Source organism: Trachypithecus francoisi, unplaced genomic scaffold (assembly GCF_009764315.1).
Source record: "Trachypithecus francoisi isolate TF-2019V2 unplaced genomic scaffold, Tfra_2.0 Lachesis_group18, whole genome shotgun sequence".
Lineage (NCBI taxonomy): Eukaryota > Metazoa > Chordata > Mammalia > Primates > Cercopithecidae > Trachypithecus > Trachypithecus francoisi.
In genome coordinates this window covers 4,648,626-4,666,646 of record NW_022681463.1, presented here as the reverse complement: position 1 = coordinate 4,666,646, position 18,021 = coordinate 4,648,626, and the positions used below count along the sequence as shown (strand labels likewise).

The following is an 18,021-nucleotide window of genomic DNA, read 5'->3' as shown; positions in this document are numbered from 1 at the left end:
TTACCATGTTGGCCAAACTGGTCTTGAACTCCTGACCTCAAGTGATCCACCTGCCTCAGCCTCCCAAAGTGTTGAGATTAGAGGCATGAGCCATCGCGCCAGGCCTTTTGTATTTTTTGTAGAGACGAGATCTCACTATGTTGCCCAGGCGGGTCTCAAACTCCTGAACTCAAAACCTCTGCCAGCCTTGGCTTCCCAAAGTCCTGGGAGCCACCATGCCACATGAGCCACCATGCCAGGCCAGTGCTAGACAACTCCTGGCCAAAAGCCTCGCCTGGGGCAGCAAGAAAATCGTGCAGCATGGGAGGAACTGTCATCGCCATCCAGGAGACCTGGCTCTGCTCCACACTGTTCGGGGAAGCGCTGTCCTGGGCGGGACAGGCAGGGGCACGTTGGAGGGCTCCCGTGTTCAGGGGCCGTGCCAGGCTGGCCCCTTCCAATCTCCCAGTTCACAGAGCAGGAAGCCGAGGTGCTGTGGCTTCACGACTTGTCCAGACCACGGAGAAGGAGTGGAGAGGACTCGAGCTTAACGAGGAAGCCCATATCCACTGCGGGCCGAGCCTGGACCAGCGCTGGGATCCCTCGTCCTCTGGGTTCACCCTCAGCCTGAACCTTAAGGCCCCAGCAGCTGCACTCACAAGGTTCTGCTTATTCTCTGGCCTGCATTTGGCTGTTCTCAGTCCTGTCGCAATGACTGTCTCCGAGCTGGGGAGGAGTCTACCCCACGTGCGCCCGGCTCACCTGAGCGGTAGCTGCTCCGCAGGCAGAAGAACCGGAAGACGTCAGGGGAAAAGGTCTTCAGAAAGTCCTGGTAAAGCAAGAGACAGGCAGTCACGAGGCTTTGCTTTTATGCTTTGCACTGTTCAGAGAATATGTTATTTACTACAATTACGTGAGTTATCTCTACGTATCAAGAAATCAGGAATCTTGATGAAAATGAGCCCTCCAGACTCACAATTACCACCTGTTTCCTGGTGATTTCCTTCCTCACTGAACTTTCCATGTTCGATCTCAGTATTTGTGGAAAGAGCAAGAGAAGAAAGCCGGTTTGCCTGAAATTCCCCACCTGCGCAGGCTCCGGGAGGAGCGTGTCCTGTGCTCAGCCTGGGCTCTCTTTCTACACGGCAGGGACATGGGACAGACAGCATGGAGGGATGCTGTGCTCAGGAAGAGACCAGGTAGGCGGTGGGAGGCACACCAGCTCTGGCTGCCTGCAGGCCCCCAGAAGCTTGCGGTTAACGTCAGACCCAGCTGACCTCCGGCTCAGTCCAGCCAAGGGGCGACAGCGTCACTCATCCTCTTTGGTGGCACAGTTCTCGTAAACACTGAGTTTAAAGCATGTGCTAAGTCTGTCTCTTGAAGACTAAACCGCCCTGCCTCTGATTAAATGTAAGTAAAACTGAGAACCCAACCAGGATTGTCCTATAGATCATTTAGAAAACGTCTGTTCAGAAAGAAGTGGAGCTTTCTGCATGAGGAAGCTTAGGAGAGGTCATTAGCGGCTCTGCAAAAGTAGCACAGCACTCAGCAAAGCCTCCTGTGGGGTGCTCAGGGCTCAGCTCTGGCAGCTACTTTCAAAAGATGAGATGAGACGAGACTCAGGGTGGGGGAGAGAAGGAAGAGGACTCTGCCCAGCTTGGGCTTCCAGTGTGGCCCCAAGAAAGCAAGCTGAGCTCTGGCTGCACCCCTGGCGAGGGACACGCTCCAACGGGAGCCCGAGTGGCTCCCTGCCTGGATCAGCAGCACATGCTGCCAGCTCTGACCAAAGCCCCCTTTCCTGCCACCACCTCAGAAGACAGAACTGGCTCACCCCATGCCTGTCCTCTGTGCAGGAAGCTGTCCCTGGCCTTGCTGGAGTGAGGACTGCGTTTCCGTCTCCCTCAGGTAAACCTGATCCCCTCATCTCTAGGCTGATGGGCAGCAACACAAGTCCACAGCACAGGGGCTGACACCAGCCTGCAGTCTGCACCCGCTCACCAGAGCTCGGATACCCACTTCATCCGCAGGGTGTCGCGGGAGCACAGAGCTGCCGGGGAGAGTGAGCTGGAGACGGCAGAGTCCAGCTCAAAATACTGTATCTCAACACATGGTATTTCATAAGGCATAAAAGACTGGCCTAAGGCCATGCTGCTCAACAACCCTACTGATAGCAAAACAAATGCAACTGAAGAGCATCTTGGGGTAGAAGGGGCTGTCCCTGTGGCAGGCTGCCGCGGCCTCGCCCACCCGGTAGGAAGGAGGGGACTCCCTGGGCTGCTGAGCTGGAAGGAGGACACTGCTCCACCTGCCTCCGGGCCTCATTCCCTTCAGAGGACTGAGCGGATCTGGTCGGCTTTCCACCAGGAAGGAGGTCAGTCCCCACCTCACAGCCCAACCCCAGTCTGCCTGTGCCTGAGGCAGTGAGAGGCATTCTCATGAGGGGTGGCATCCTGAGAAAGCTGCTGGGCCAAGCCCCTAACACAGGGGTGCTCAACCTGGGTCCACAGACCTCCTAGGGGCCCACAGAGAGAAGGTGGGAGGACGGGGAGATTTGTGAATTGGGATGGTTAAACAGTTATGTGTTTATTTCTGCCGGCTTTGCACTAAAATGGGCATTTCTTTCGATGGTCAGTGCAGGCAGCAAACATCGGGAAGCACAAAGCCTGGCGCGGCGACCACAGCCATCAAGGTGACCCCTCAGGGATGACATCACACACCACAAATCACGAGAGGACGGCAGCAATCAGACCCCACCCACGCTGAGCTAACCACTGAGTCAAGCAGAGCACGTGCTCCTCTACTTCAGTATCACCGACAGCCTTTGGGATCCTATGTATTTTATTTCATGTATTTAAAGCAAATTGTAAGGCTGGGTCCACAGACTTCACCAGGCAGCCACAGGGGCCCGGGGTGGGGAGGGGGCAGGGGTGTGTGTGTGTGCGTGTGTTTGTGCACGCACACGCGTGTGTGTATGAAGAGCCCCTGTCCAACCCAACAGTAATTCATCAGTAATCACACTGGAATTCAATTTCTGTCTGTCCATCTCCTGGGTGCTTCTTCCCAACCTGTGAAAAAAGCAGTATTATTCCTGGGTCCTGTAATTGGCAACTCGCAGGCTCACTTGAGACCCTCCCTAACCCAAGATGTGGTGGTTTCAGTTAACACCCACAGCCGCGTCCTGCTGGTTTCAGTTCAGGCTGCGCCCTGTTTAGGTCTCCGCGCTTCGGTGTGGGAACACCACGCCACATGCAGGCTCCGTGCTCTCTACATCATTCCAAAGAGGATTTCACCTGGCTTTCTTTCAAAGGGGTTGTCCTCTCATTCAGAATGGAAACACATGCAGCATTAGCCTCAGTGTGCTTTCACAAATCTAATAGTTCTTTGAAACCCCAACAACATTAAAGGCTTATCTTCCCGCTCTTGGGAGACAGGTGCTACTGTAACGAGCTATGTAACATTAAAGGCTTATCTTCCCCGCTCTTGGCGGGGCGGGAGCTACTGCAGCGAGCTATAGTAGTTCTAATAGAAATCTGGAATCTAATCTTTCTAGAGCATTGAGTTTCTATGGACTGTTTCCTAACAATACAGAAAGGGGAAACATATTATAACTTCTTCATTACACAGTATTCTGCCAATGATGTGAAAACTCTTGAATACTGTGGGTGCTCATGGACATTAATTTTTTAGCATGTTCCTGCTCTGTGCCGGCTGACATCAGCAAGTTTCTGCACTACTCTGGTTCCACCGTGCAACCTGCCACGGCTACCTGAGAGGCAAAATGTGGCTACGGCAGTGTAAGCTCGTGCTGGAACTCTCCAGGAGGTAAGCAAACTCCCAGAGCCCAGGCCAGAGGACCGGATCGGCCTTTAGATGGGGATGATAACAAGCCATGTGAGCCCCAGTGAGCTCACGAGGTAACAGGATGCACACTCACAGGGAGCCCACTGGGTGCACATGCCAGCTGCCAGCTGCCGAGGGACTCTGTATGATGCCAGCGCTGCACACACCCCTGGAGCCCCTGGGCAGAAGTGGGCGCCAGAGCCTCTCTACTGGGCTAGGCCCTAGCTTGCTTTGAGAGGTACAGTAACTAGAAAGCAGGTTTTAAACCATCATCTGAGCTCCAGGGTTGAGCTCCTTCTATGTGGACCGTGGCCTCGATTACGCAGAAAGCACTGGGTTTCCATGCAGGCTACTCTAACGGTCTATCTCCAAGACAAAGAGGCCCGGCAGGAAAAGGGTCTTACGCTAGAAACCAGGAATGTGGCATGTATTTTTCAGATATAGGGCAATAACTTAACATCCCCAAGGAATTATGGGTTGAGGGTAGGTGCGAGCTACCAAAAAGATAAAAGAAAAATCATCAGTAAATACACATAGACAAATCAACACAGCAAATAGACAAAGGCATGGAAATATAAAATCCAGTTGTCGTTCTTCACAAATTAACAAGAAAAATGGGCCAGGTGCCGTGGGTCACCCCTGTAATCCCAGTACTTTGTGAAGCTAAGGCAGGAGGATTGCCTGAACCCAGGAGTTTGAGACCAGTCTGGGCAACACAGTGAGACTTTGTCTCTACAAAAAATACAAAATTAGCAGGTGCGGTAGTGCACGCTTGTGGTCCCAGCTCCTCGGGAGGCTGAAGTGAGAGGTTTGCTGGAGGCCACAAGTTTCAGGTTGCAGTGAGCTGGGACTGCACCAGGTGCCTGGGTGACAGTGAAACCCTCTCTCAAAAAAAAAGAAAAAGAAAAAGAAAAAGAAAAAAGGTAATCTGATTACAATTCTAATTTGATGCTGGAGAGACCTGGGAAACAGGTATTTTCATCTACTGCCAGTGGGAATGTAAATGACACTCGATAAAATCACCAGGGGCTGTGTCCAAACATTCTGAATGTGCCTGTATCTTCTGATGTGTGATTTCTACCTCAAGGCACTTTTCTCAAGTCACTAATCATTAGATGTGCATAGATATTTAGCTAAAGGATATTCACCGCAGCACTGCAGCCTGCAGAGTACAGGTCTCACAAACAAGTCCAACAACAGGGAAATACAATCATGGTGCCTCACTGCCACGAGCCACTAAGTGGCTGCTATATTAAAAATAATGGAGGCATGGCAATGTCTGTGAAAACTTAAAATGTTGGCCGGGCGCGGTGGCTCAAGCCTGTAATCCCAGCACTTTGGGAGGCCGAGACAGGTGGATCGCGAGGTCAGGAGATCGAGACCATCCTGGCTAACACGGCGAAACCCCGTCTCTACTAAAAAATAGAAAAAACTAGCCAGGCGAGTTGGCAGGCGCCTGTAATCCCAGCTACTCGGGAGGCTGAGGCAGGAGAATGGCGTAAACCCGGGAGGCGGAGCTTGCAGTGAGCTGAGATCCGGCCACTGCACTCCAGCCTGGGCGACTGCGAGACTCCGTCTCAAAAAAAAAAAAAAAAAAAAAAAAGAAAACTTAAAATGCACATACCCTAGTGGAAAATGCAGTGGGATTTAAATGACCATTAGTAGGGGATTCTTTAAATTAAGCTGCACCCACACACTGGACTACTCAGCCATTCAAAAGAATGAACCAACTCCACATGGTAGAAAACCGACTGAGGTCAAGAGATTAATCAAGCAAGCGCAAAACTACACCGCTGTGTGTGAAGAGAAAATGAGCAGCACAGCTATAGGGAGATGTGTGAACACACACCTGCTCCGCAAAAACCAACCGCTGCTTCAGGAGAGAAGCCGGGCAACAGTGAACGTGGTCGGGCAGGAGGCCCGCTTTCCTTACTTAGTACCTTTGAATTTTTCTACTGTTTGCTTCTCTGTCTTGTCTGCAGTTTCCAAACTTTCTGCAAGTAAACCCATCACGTCTATAATCAAATTAAAATCTCAAATTGTTAGGGAAAAGGCAGCACGCATACGACACTGCCTCATGAATGAGAGGAGAAAGGTTTATGCGTATTGGCCTATCACGTATAATGGAACACAGGAAGGTGAATCCAAAACAGAGAACACAACTGTGGCTGCTGGGGAGGGAATGGGTGCAGGCAGGCTCCAGGCCGGCCTTCTCCATGCTCTCTTTAGTGTTAATGCTGAACCCTGCAAATGCTTCACAGATATGACAAAGAAAAGTAAATTGGGGCCGGATGCAGTGACTCACACCTGTAATCCCGGCACTTTGGGAGGCCGAGGCAGGTGGACCTGAGGTCAGGAGTTCAAGACCAGCCTGGCCAACATAGTGAAACCCCATCTCTACTAAAAATACAAAAATTAGCTGGGTGTGGTGGTGTGGGCCTGTAATCCCAGCTACTTGGGAGGCTGAGGCACGAGAATCGCTTGAACCTGGGAGGCGGAGGTTGCAGTGAGTTGAGATCACGCTAATGCACTATAGCCTGGGTGACAGAGCAACACTCTCTCTCAAAAAAATACAAAACAAAGCAAAAAGTAAATTGGAAAGGGGAAGAGAGAGACCATCACACCAGAAACAAACAGAACAAGTGAACCTCTTGTGTTAATGAAAGGAGATCATTACACGCTGTGAGTACATGTTCAGACCACAGAGCTTTAGTGGGATGCAGTCTACAAGAAAAAGAAATTTAAGTCCAGAATAGGCAAATCACAGAAACAGAAAGTTGTCAGGGGCTGGGAGGAGGTGGGAGTGAAAAGTGACAGCCCACGGCTGTGGCATTTCTTTTGAGGTGATAAAAACGTTCTTAGTGGTGATGGTTTCACAGCTGTGAATATCCTACAAACCACTAAGCAGCACAATTTAAAAGGGTGACTTATATAGTATGTGTGTTGTGTTTCAATAAAGCTATTAGTTTAAAAAGAAATAAAAAGAAGCCTTAAGTTTTACTCAATAGTTTTACTTTTAACAGTAATATTGGTATTAAGTTTTAAAATTTATTTTGTGTGTATTTTAAGATAAAACAAAAAGTTGATATGCTCTTAGATGTTTACTGTAAGAGAGAAAAATAAAGAGCTAAAACTAAAAAGCCCTGTGATATTAAATTTTATTTGGATATATCAAAAGTAACCCAAATAATGAATCTAGTTTGTATGTACAGGTTTATCTTCCTCTCCCCTAGCTCTGACCCCTGACAAAGCCTAGATGCTGTGTCACTCCGGTAGCGATCAACATCACAGTGCCCAAATCTTGCCTTCAAAATCCCATTTCCCCTCAAAGGCAAGGAGGCTGCTTGGAGAAACAGCAGGTCTGGGTAGGAAAGCAAAAGGCAGGCAGGTGCAGGAGGGCACAGGAGAGGCCAAGGGGCCTGTCCCTGGGGGGCCAGAGCCAATCAGAAGAACCCTGCCTGGCTAAATCCAGGATGATTTCAACACCAAAAAGATAACGACTGAATTGACAATACACTAAATAAATATAAATCATTGACTCTGTCTACTACAAAAAGAAAGACAAAACCCTTTTCTTTAAGAGGAATGCCAACCAATAAATGTAAAAGAGGGAACAATTGGACAGCCATGACTTTGCAATAACCAATGAAATACATGATCAAAGTGAAGCCTCTAAAACCATACGGTGAAAGCTTATTAGGGTACAAAATACCACACAGCATGCCACTGCTCAGATGCTTAATATTCATAAGAAGAAAATAAACTCTGCAGTAGAGGGATCTGGTAGTCATTCCTTAACAAATGGTAAAACTCACCATCATGAATCATAGGACAACCTGACCTTGCAGCCCCCAGGCAACGCACTATGAGTTCACAGCATCAACTACAAGGTATTCCTGCCAAAAAGCTTCTACCTGGGTCAAACTGACCCTTTAACCCTCACTTCCAGTGAAAGGAACTACAGGAGATAGAAGAACAAGCTAAATGACACCACAACGAAACAGACAAATCCAAAATGTGGGATGTTCAACAAGATAAGTGGCCCAATCTCTTCAAAAAGTCAACACCACAGGGAAAACAAAAGTAGATACTGCTGTAGATTAGATTAGAAACCTAGAAAGAACAATGAAATATAATTCAGCCTAAAGGAAGGAAATTTTGACATGGAATATAAACATAGGTAAATCTTGAGAACACCATGCTAAGTGAAATAAGCCAGTCACAAAAGGACAATTACTATATGATTCCACTTACATGAGATCTAGAGCAGCCAAAATCATGGAGACAGAAAGTAGAAGGGTTGTTGCCAAGGCCTGGGGAAAGGGGAAATGGGAAGTTGTTCAATGAGTCCACAGTTTTAGTTTTACAAGATGAAAAAATTCTAGAGATCTGTTGCATAACAATGTGAATATATGAACACTACTGAACTCAATGGTTAAGACAGTAACTTTTATGCTACATGGTTTCTTTAACCACATTAAAAAAAAAAAACTAAAAAGACACAACATACAAATGCAACACATGAACCTTGTGTCTCAGGGGAGCTCAAGGAGGGGCAGATTTAAGGAAACGGACAGTTGGTGGAGCAGTCAGAACACGCACAACACATACTAAGTTCCATGGGTGTGGTTCATGGAGCCCTAAAACAATTACAACATTAACATCAGAGATCACTGATCACAGATCACCATAACAGATTTAATAATGAGAAACTTTGAAACACTACAAGAATTACCCAAATATGACACACAGAAACGAAGTGAGAACATGCTGTTGGCAAAATCTTGCCAACAGACTTGCTTGGTGCAGGGCTGCCACAAACCTTCAATCTGTAAAGACATGGCATCTGCGAAGTGTGGTAAAGTGAAGCTCAATAAAGCAAGGTCCCTGCAGTGGCTGGGCTCTGACTCCCTCTGCACCATGCATCCCCATGGCCAGGCTCCCACCCCCTCTGCATTATGCAGCCCTGTGGCCGGGCTCCGACCCCACTCTGCGTAATGTAACCCTGTGGCTGGGTTGGGACCCCGTCTGCGTCATGCAAACCCATGGCCGTGCTCCCACCTCCCTGCATCATGCAACCCCGTGGCCGGGCTCCGACCCCACTCTATGTCATGTAACCCGGTGGCCGGGTTGGGACCCCCTCTGCATCATGCAACCCCGTGGCCGGGCTCCAACTCCTCTTTGTGTCATGCAACCCCGTGGCGTGGCCCGGCTCCGACCCCACTCTGCGTCATGCAACCCCATGGCCTGGCTCCGACTCCACTCTGTGTCATGTAACCCCGTGGCCGGGTTGGGACCCCCTTTGCGACATGCAACCCCGTGGCCGGGCTCCGACCCCACTCTGAGTCATGCAACCCCGTGGCCAGGCTCAGACCCCACTCTGCGTCATGTAACCCCGTGGCCGGGTTGGGACCCCCTTTGCGTCATGCAACTCTGTGGCTGGGCTCCGACCCCTCTCTGCGTCATGCAACTGCCATGCTCCACCTCTACGTGTGCCATATACGCGCTAATACATTTCTCTTCTCTTGATGATCTGTATTTGGCCAGTCTAATTTACTAATTAATTTAGGCGCCCTGGTGAGAGAATCTAAGCTGGGTAGGGGAAAAAGATCCTACACAGCAAATACAGCAAAATAATCACAACTACTGAATCTGGGTGGAGCCATAGTGACGTTTCTTTCAACTTTTCTTTTTCTTTTTTTTTTTTGAGACGGAGTCTCGCTCTGTCGCCCAGGCTGGAGTGCAGTGGCCGGATCTCAGCTCACTGCAAGCTCCGCCTCCCGGGTTTACGCCATTCTCCTGCCTCAGCCTCCCCAGTAGCTGGGACTATAGGCGCCCGCCACCTCGCCCGCCTAGTTTTTATATTTTTAGTAGAGACGGGGTTTCACCGTGTTAGCCAGGATGGTCTCGATCTCCTGACCTCGTGATCCGCCCGTCTCAGCCTCCCAAAGTGCTGGGATTACAGGCTTGAGCCACCGCACCCGGCCTCTTTCAACTTTTCTATAGGTTTGAAATTTTGCCCAGGATAAAATGGAAAAAGTCTACTTAAGGAAACTATATACAAATTATTTTGTGAGGAGCAGTCCCTGTTGGTTTATCCTAAATCTGACGGGTACAGCTTTCACTGGTTTGCTATTTAGGTGGTGAGATCTGGATACTATTCTTCTCCATTTATTTTGCAATTAAATTAAATCTGGCTTTAAAGACAGGCCAGAAGACAAAGGAGGAGCTCAAACTATGTCAGCCAGAGCCCTCCGAGCATGCGCCTGTTTTCCATTCACACGGAAATTCCCATTGCATGTGTCAGCACCACAGCACGATGACATTTTTCAGGTTGGTTAAGGATCCAGCCAGCTCTGAGACTATTAAAGGCAAACAGCAAAACCCAAACAAATCCCAAAGCCACACTAAGAGGAGGCAGTGGATGAGGGAGAGAAGAAGTTAGCAGATGCACCAAGGGAGAGACAACCATTATAAAAGGAAAAGACAAGGAAGAAGGTGCCGGCCTTGAAACCCGGAAAGAGAAAGGTAAGCTCCACCAAGAGACTGCGGAAACCTGCAGGAGGCGCACAGTTGAGAGCGATTAGGCAGAGAGCCACTTAGCGTGGGAGGGAGGTGAGGCAGGTCTCGTCCTAGGAAAGGGGCCAGAGGGCACTGGGAATGGGTTTCTGTGGTTCTCACATGACACAGAAGCCTCTGAGATGGGTTCCACAAGCTATCAGCACCTCAGAGATACTGTACAAAAAGCACATTACCTTAATAGTAATGTAGTTTTTTAATGATTTGGACATTTTTTCTTCTTTGCCTTTCACGTGCAAATGCCCTGAAACAAAAACAAAAGCATTCAGTCTGAGCTGGGTGAGGAGACTCTCTGGCCTCAGGGACACATGGCTTCCCGGGAAACGAAGGGGAACCTGCACGTATCCAATGTGCAGACCGGTGTATGTTGGTATAAACCTGCCCCCAAATCTTCAGCGGTGCTGGGCCTTCTGGGAAGACACGACCTGCCCTTGTTCCATGGTTCAGGGACACTCAGCCCCACACCAAGGGCGGATCGCAGGGGTGTCCCAGCTGACGCAGAAGCTAAACAAGAACCAGCAACCGTGGTGCCGACAGCAGTATTTCATCTATTTTCCCCTTTCCTGTAATTCAGAGATACTGATTTAACAGACAGCATCCGAAGAAAAGACAAAGGTCTCATTTGGCAAATCAAGCACTTGGCGGTGAAGCTTGTTGACCGTTGTCCAAAACCAGAGTGGTGCTTGTGGGTCTCTGAGTGGGAGGAATCAGAGGTTCTGTGCAGTTGTTTTCACAGACTTTGATGACACGGGTACTATTTCATCCCCCATGTGTGAAAGACAGGAGGAAAACCAAACCCATTTAAGGAACTCCTAAATCTGACCCTGAAATTCTCCCTGGCCTGTAGCTTTACAAGGCTTATCTCCAAGAGAAGTGCTTTCTGTTTCTAACAAAAGACTGTTCCTCTTTTTCTGACACAACTTCAAATAGCAGTGCTCCAGGCCGGACATGGTGGCTCACACCCGTAATCCCAGCCCTTTGGGAGCCTAAGGCAGAAGGACCGCTTGAGCCCAGGAGTTTGGAGACCAGTCTGGGCAACACAGCAACACCGGGACTCTACAAAAAATTAAAAATTAGCTGGGCGTGATGGGACACACCTGCAGTCCCAACATCCCAGCAACTCAGGAGGCTGAGGTGGGACGATTGCTTAAGCCCAGGAGGTTGGGCCTACAGTGAGCTAAGTTCATGCCACTGCACTCCAGCCTGGGCCACAGAGCAACACTCTGCCTCAAAAACAAACAAACAAACAAACAAACTGATTAGATTGTGATTTCCAAAAAACATATATAACTTTGAATATGTAATTCTATATAACGTGATTACACTAAAACTGATGATATTTGGAAAATGAAACACATTTGCTAAGGCCTGAATGTTTATGTCCTCCCAAATTCCTGTCTAAATCCTCAGCCCTCAGGTGATGGTAACTGAAGGCAGGGCCTGTGGGAGGCGATATGGTCACAGGGGGCAGAGCCAGTGTGAATGGAATCAGTGCTCTTACAACAGAGGCCCCTGGAGAGCTGACGGCCATCTATGGAAGGGAAGCAGGCCCTTCCGGGACACCGAATCTGCCCGTGCGCTGACGCAGGACTTCCAGCCAGCAGAACTGGGAGGAATTCATTGCTGTTGTTCATAAGATGCCCGCTTTTAGTATTTGGCTATAGCAGCCCTAACAGGCTGGGATAGTGTCTGCTCACGTAGCTCTTCCATCCACTAGGTACAGGAGAACAGGGGTAACTTCTCCTGTGTCAGGAGACACTGATGTTTTGTTTGGGGCCAAACTAGTATGAAAAAGATTCCTGGTATCTTAACAGGTGGTAAAAAAAAAAAAAATCACTGGAAAAATAGCAACAAAACTTTCCCATGGGGTGCAGTGGCTCACGCCTATAATCCCAGCACTTTGGGAGGCAGAGGTGGTGGATCACTTGAGGTCAGGGGTTTGAGACCAGCCTGGCCAACATGGTGAAACCCCGCTTCTACTAAAAATACAAAAATTAGCCGGGTGTGGTGGTATGCACCTGTAGTCCCAGCTACTAGGATAGCGGAGGCAGAAGAATTGCTTGAACCCGGGAGGCAGAGGTTGCGGTGAGCTCAGATAGTGCCACTGCACTCCCAGCCTGGGGGATGGAGCGAGACTGTCTCAACAACAACAACAACAACAACAACAACAAATGCTTTCCCATTCCCACATCAGAAGGTGAACACGACCTCCGTTTCTAGACCCCCGACCCTCCTCATTACCTGACAGAGCCAAGCGTCACACAGCTAAGGCTGCCCTTTCTGCCCCCAGCTCCACGCTCGCGGAAGGACTCATGACAGGTCGTGGTGTCAATAACAAACCCCGACCTACTGAAGAGGATAAATCTGCAGACAGAAACGCGCCTGTGGAGGGAGCAACGCCAGCTCCTCAGACAGTTCAGGGGGTGCTGAACTGAGCCCTGAACGAAGTCACTGAGGAAGTGACTTTGGGGCAATCAGCCTCATCTATTTACTTTCATGAAGAAACCCAAGTGAACCCTGCTGCGGACCAGAAAACCGGAGCACTTCTGCATTTAATGTCACCTTACTGTGACATCCTAATTTCCCTTCAAGGATCTCAAAAACTAGTATTTGTTAATTTTCTGTATTTTAGATGTCGAAGTTTGCGTCTCCAAATCCTATCACTACCAAACACTCTTTATATTTCTTCGTCTCAAATACCTTAGCTGGCCATTCCCAAAAGGTAGTAAGACTAGCTAATTCTGGCCCTGTAAACTTGGAAATATGACTCTTCCAGTGCATCCAGGTGAATTCCAAAACTGCTGGGTTCGAGGTGTTGCTTAACTCACGGTGTAGCATCCACTTCTGAGAGCAAACAGCTGGGGTTCATCAATGAGGGGTTTGAACAGTGGAAGAAAGGGCAGTGTTTTTAGAAGATGGCAGGGATGTCTAGTGAGAATATTACAGCTTCAGAAAGGAGTGTTCATAATTATCATTACATTGTACTACTTGAAGTTCCTTCCTAATAGTTTTACTTGAAAGAAACATACATAGAACAGCATGGCCAAACATTTTCCATATTCTAGTCAGTTCCAAAACGGTATAATCATTGCTGCAATCCAAGGAATTTCATGTCCAAATGATTGAAACTCAAAAATAATTTAAGAGGCAAATCCATTTCTTGACCTATTAGCTGATCCATTATGTATTTCCAAATGTAGCTGTTCCGCCGACAAAGACAGAACTGCCAGAATTGAAACAGAACAAATTAAATCTGAAGTTAGTACTTACCAGAATGCAGAAAATAATTTCCCCACTGCTCGCACTGATGAAAGACTTCACACTGTGCAATTTCGTTTTCATGATGTGGAAAAGCTAAATCTATCCCACCTGAATGGATATCCAGTTGACTTCCAAATACCATACTGCAAGAAACAGTACAAAGTAGTGAATTCATTCAATCAAGCCTCATATTTTCTTCTAACCTCAACTATTCACTCCTTCCAGCCTTTTTAATTCAATGAATAAATGAATCTCAATTTTAAAATCAATTTGCATGATAATTTAACTGATTCAAATGAAAACTGAAATCCTGTCATCACAAACCCATAATTCATGACTTTTCATCCTAGTAAAGGGACATTCTTTTGGCTCCAGGTTCGTTCTTTTCTTTTCTTTCTTTGCTTTCTTTATCTATTTTTTTTAACTCCAAAAATTACCTTTACTTACTTTATTTATTTATTTTTGAGACGGAGTCTCGCTCTGTTGCCCAGGCTGGAGTGCAGTGGTGTGATCTTGGCTCACTGCAAGCTCCGCCTCCCGGGTTCATGCCATTCTCTTGCCTCAGCCTCCCTAGTAGCTGGGACTACAGGAGCCCGCCACTGTGCCCGGCTAATTTTTTGTATTTTTAGTAGAGATGGGTTTTCACTGTGGTCTCGATCTCCTGACCTCATGACCTGCCCACCTCGGCCTCCCAAAGTGTTGGGATTAGAGGCGTGAGCCACGGCACCTGGCCTACCTTTACTTACTTTCAACAGGTAGAGTTTAGTGATTTTCCAACTTTAATAAGAGATGGAACTATAAAATCATGACAATGTTTCATCTGGCTTTTGCACATGTAACTAACAGTCACAGGAATAACAAGGTAAGAGAGTTCAAAGCAAAACATGTTGCCATTTCTCCTACAGCACTGTGCTAGGCATCCACAAAATCCGCATTTTTGCAAACCCACACACTAAAATTAATGGGGTTGATGGGGGAAACGAGGCTGGGCCAGCCCAGTCGAAGCTCTGTCCCTGGACCAGCTGCAGAAGCATGGCGATGCAGCAGGCCGGTGGAGTTTCTTAAAATGACAGATATAGAAGTTTCTAAGGTGCCAGCACCTCGTGGAGGTCCTTCCTGCTCCCACTGGTCTGGCTCCCTGTGCTCGGGGAAGGACTGCACACGCAGGTCTCAAGCCTGAGGAAACGGGCATCACAGAAACACACATCGTAGCGAGACGTTCTAAGAGTTTTACATCTTAGCAATGGGTCATCTCAGGGTAACTCTAACATTCCCTGCAGTTCAAATGCTGGGAAGGAGACCGTGGGACCAGGACTGGGGAGGAGATGGGAGGGGCCTCATTTGTATCTGCATGGGCAATTCTCCCTCACGAAGATCTGAAGCCAACACGACGACGTGAATGTTTCACAAGCTGAACGATGGGGCCACGATGTTAGTCTCGCTCCTGATATCTACATTAACACCTATTTTAAAATCAGAGAAGGCTCAGAAGGAACAACAATGGTCTCTTCATTATTTAATCTTTCTACAAAAATAAGGTATTTCACAGTAACATTACATGTCAAACTCACTAAATGTTTTCTACCTGCTTTAGAGAAATTATTTGAATCTAAAAAATGAATCTACAACCCAGTTTATATGCCATGGTCTGCTATTAAGTATTCATAAACACACAGAAGTAGTTAAGGTGTGACTGGTGACTGGACATTTTTAATTTTTTTTAATCAAAAGTCAGGCCCATGCTTCCTACTAACAACAGAGCTTGAGGTCTGAGGAATGACGGAAGCATTTCCAGATGAGCCGCATAACCACAGTGCAAGTGGTGGGGCTTAGCAGCAAAGGGAATCTCTTTCTGGGTCTTGAAGAAGACCCGCCAAAATCTAGACAGGCAGGTCGTGGGGGACAAGGCTTCCCTCCTGGTGGAATGGGGTGACCCTACTCAGGGCTGAATACTCACTCAAGTAGGCTGGGAGTCCATGAATGGAGCAAAGTACTCTCATGGGAGATAATTATCCCCACCCAACCCCCTCTACACTCAGCCAGGAAAGACATCCCCGATAGGATGCCCACAGGTTTCGGGGTGACTGGATTTGTCCATCTGAAAATCTTTGATATAGCTTAAAATGTTTACCTTAATCATCCTTTCCTGTATTTGTAAGTTTTTTAAAAACTGTTCATTAAAATAAATATTTGCTATCAAGTATACTAAAATCCATGAGTTAACAGTGATTTTTTTTTAAACCCCGTTTCTAGTGTTGTTTCCAAGATGGCCAAATAGGAACAGCTCCAGTCTACAGCTCCCAGCGTGAGCAATGCAGAAAAAGGGTGATTTCTGCATTTCCAACTGAGGTACCAGGTTCATCTCACTGGGGCTTGCTGGACAGTGGGTGCAGTCCACGGAGTGTGAGCTGAAGCAGGGTGGGGCATTGCTTCACCTAGGAAGCACAGGGGGTCAGGGAATTCCCTTTCCTACCCAAGGGAAGCCATGACAGATGGTACTTGGAAAATCGGGATACTCCCACCCTAATACTGCGCTTTTCTAATGGTCTTAGCAAACGGCACACCAGGAAATTATATCCCACGCCTAGCTTGGAGGGTCCCATGAACATGGAGCCTCGCTCACTGCTAGCACAGCAGTCTGACTGCAAGGCAGCAGTGAGGCTGGGGGAGGCTCAGCGTCTGCCATTGCTGAGGCTTGAGTAGGTAAACAAAGCAGCCAGGAAGCTCAAACTGGGTGGAACCCACAGCAGCTCAAGGAGGCCTGCATGCCTCTGTAGACTCCACCTCTGGAGGCAGGGCATAGCTCAACAAAAGGCAACAGAAACTTCTGCAGACTTAAACGTTCCTGCCTGACAGCTTTGAAGAGAGCAGTGGTTCTCCCAGCATGGAGTTTGAGATCTGAGAATGGACAGACTGCCCCCTCAAGTGGGTCCCTGACCCCCGAGTAGCCTAACTGGGAGACACCTCCCATTACAGACCAACTGACACCTCATATAGCCAGGTGCCCCTCTGAGACAAAGCTTCCAGTGGAATGATCAGGCAGCAACATCTGCTGTTCTGCAATATTTGCTGCTCTGCAGCCCCTGCTGGTGATACCCAGGCAAACAGGGTCTGGAGTGGACCTCCAGAAAACTCCAACAGACCTGCAGTTGAGGGTCCTGACTGTTAGGTAAAACTAACAAACACAAAGGACATCCATACCAAAATCCCATCTGTACATCATCATCAAAGACCAAAGACAGATAAAACCACAAACATGGGGAGAAAACAGAGCAGAAAAGCTGAAAATTTTAAAAATCAGAGCACCTCTTCTCCTCAAAAGGAATGCAGCTTCTCGCCAGCAATGGAACAAAGCTAGATGGAGAATGACTTTGACGAGTTGAGAGAAGAAGTGTTCAGATGATTGGTAATTAACAAACTTCTCCGAGCAAAAGGACGATGTTTGAACCTATTGCAAAGAAGATAAAAACCTTGAAAAAAGATCAGATGAACGGCTAACTAGAATAAACAGCATAGAGAAGACCTTAAATTTCAGCTCCTGATGGAGCTGAAAACCATGGCATGAGACCTACATGATGCATGCACAAGCTTCAGTAGCCAATTTGATCAAGTGGAAGAAAGGGTATCAGTGATTGAAGATCAAATGAATGAAATGAAGCAAGAAGAGAAGTTGACAGGAAAGAGTAAAAAGAAATGAACAAAGCCTCCAAGAAATATGGGACTATGTGAAAAGACCTAATCTACATCTGATTGGTGTACCTGAAAGTGACGGGGAGAATGGAACTAAGCTGGAAAACACTCTTCAGGATATTACCCAGGAGACCTTCCCCAATCTAGCAAGGCAGGCCAACATTCACAATCAGGAAATACAGAGAACGCCACAGAGATACTCCTCGAGAAGAGCAACTCCAAGACACATAACTGTCAGATTCACCAAAGTTGAAATTAAGGAAAAAATGTTAAGGGCAGCCAGAGAGAAAGGTCGGGTTACACACAAAGGGAAGCCCATCAGACTAACAGCAGAGCTCTCGGCAGAAATTCTACAAGCCAGAAGAGGGTGGGGGCCAATATTCAACATTCTTAAAGAAAAGAATTTTCAACCCAGAATTTCATATCCCGCCAAACTAAGCTTCATAAGTGAAGGAAAAATAAAATCCTTTACAGACAAGCAAATGCTGAGAGATTTTGTCACCACCAGGCCTGCCTTACAAGAGCTCCTGAAGGAAGCACTGAACATGGAAAGGAAAAACCAGTACCAGCCACTGCAAAAATATGCCAAATTGTAAAGACCATCGTTACTAGGAAGAAACTGTATCAACTAATGAGCAAAATAACCAGCTAACATCATAATGACAGGATCAA

The 18,021-nt window shown here is 47.6% G+C and overlaps 1 protein-coding gene across 10 annotated transcripts in view; it reads right to left on the bottom strand.

Moving 5' to 3' along the window:
* The window catches only part of CARS2 (cysteinyl-tRNA synthetase 2, mitochondrial), a 66,517-nt gene that overhangs the window by 9,041 nt on the left and 39,455 nt on the right, over positions 1–18,021 (bottom strand). For 6 of the 10 annotated variants that reach the window (XR_004428962.1, XM_033177253.1, XM_033177252.1 and 3 more), the window contains 3 exons: positions 13,669–13,802; positions 10,575–10,642; positions 742–808 (listed from right to left, as the gene is read on the bottom strand). Coding sequence is in view for 9 of the 10 variants with exons in the window: in XM_033177253.1 (XP_033033144.1) it covers positions 742–808; positions 10,575–10,642; positions 13,669–13,802 (269 nt within the window). In the remaining variant the exon portion in view is untranslated. Of the gene's footprint in view, positions 1–741; positions 809–10,574; positions 10,643–13,668; positions 13,803–14,759; positions 14,836–18,021 lie in introns of all 10 variants that reach the window. The other 4 variants (XM_033177254.1, XM_033177257.1, XM_033177255.1 and 1 more) reach the window with 1 other exon arrangement.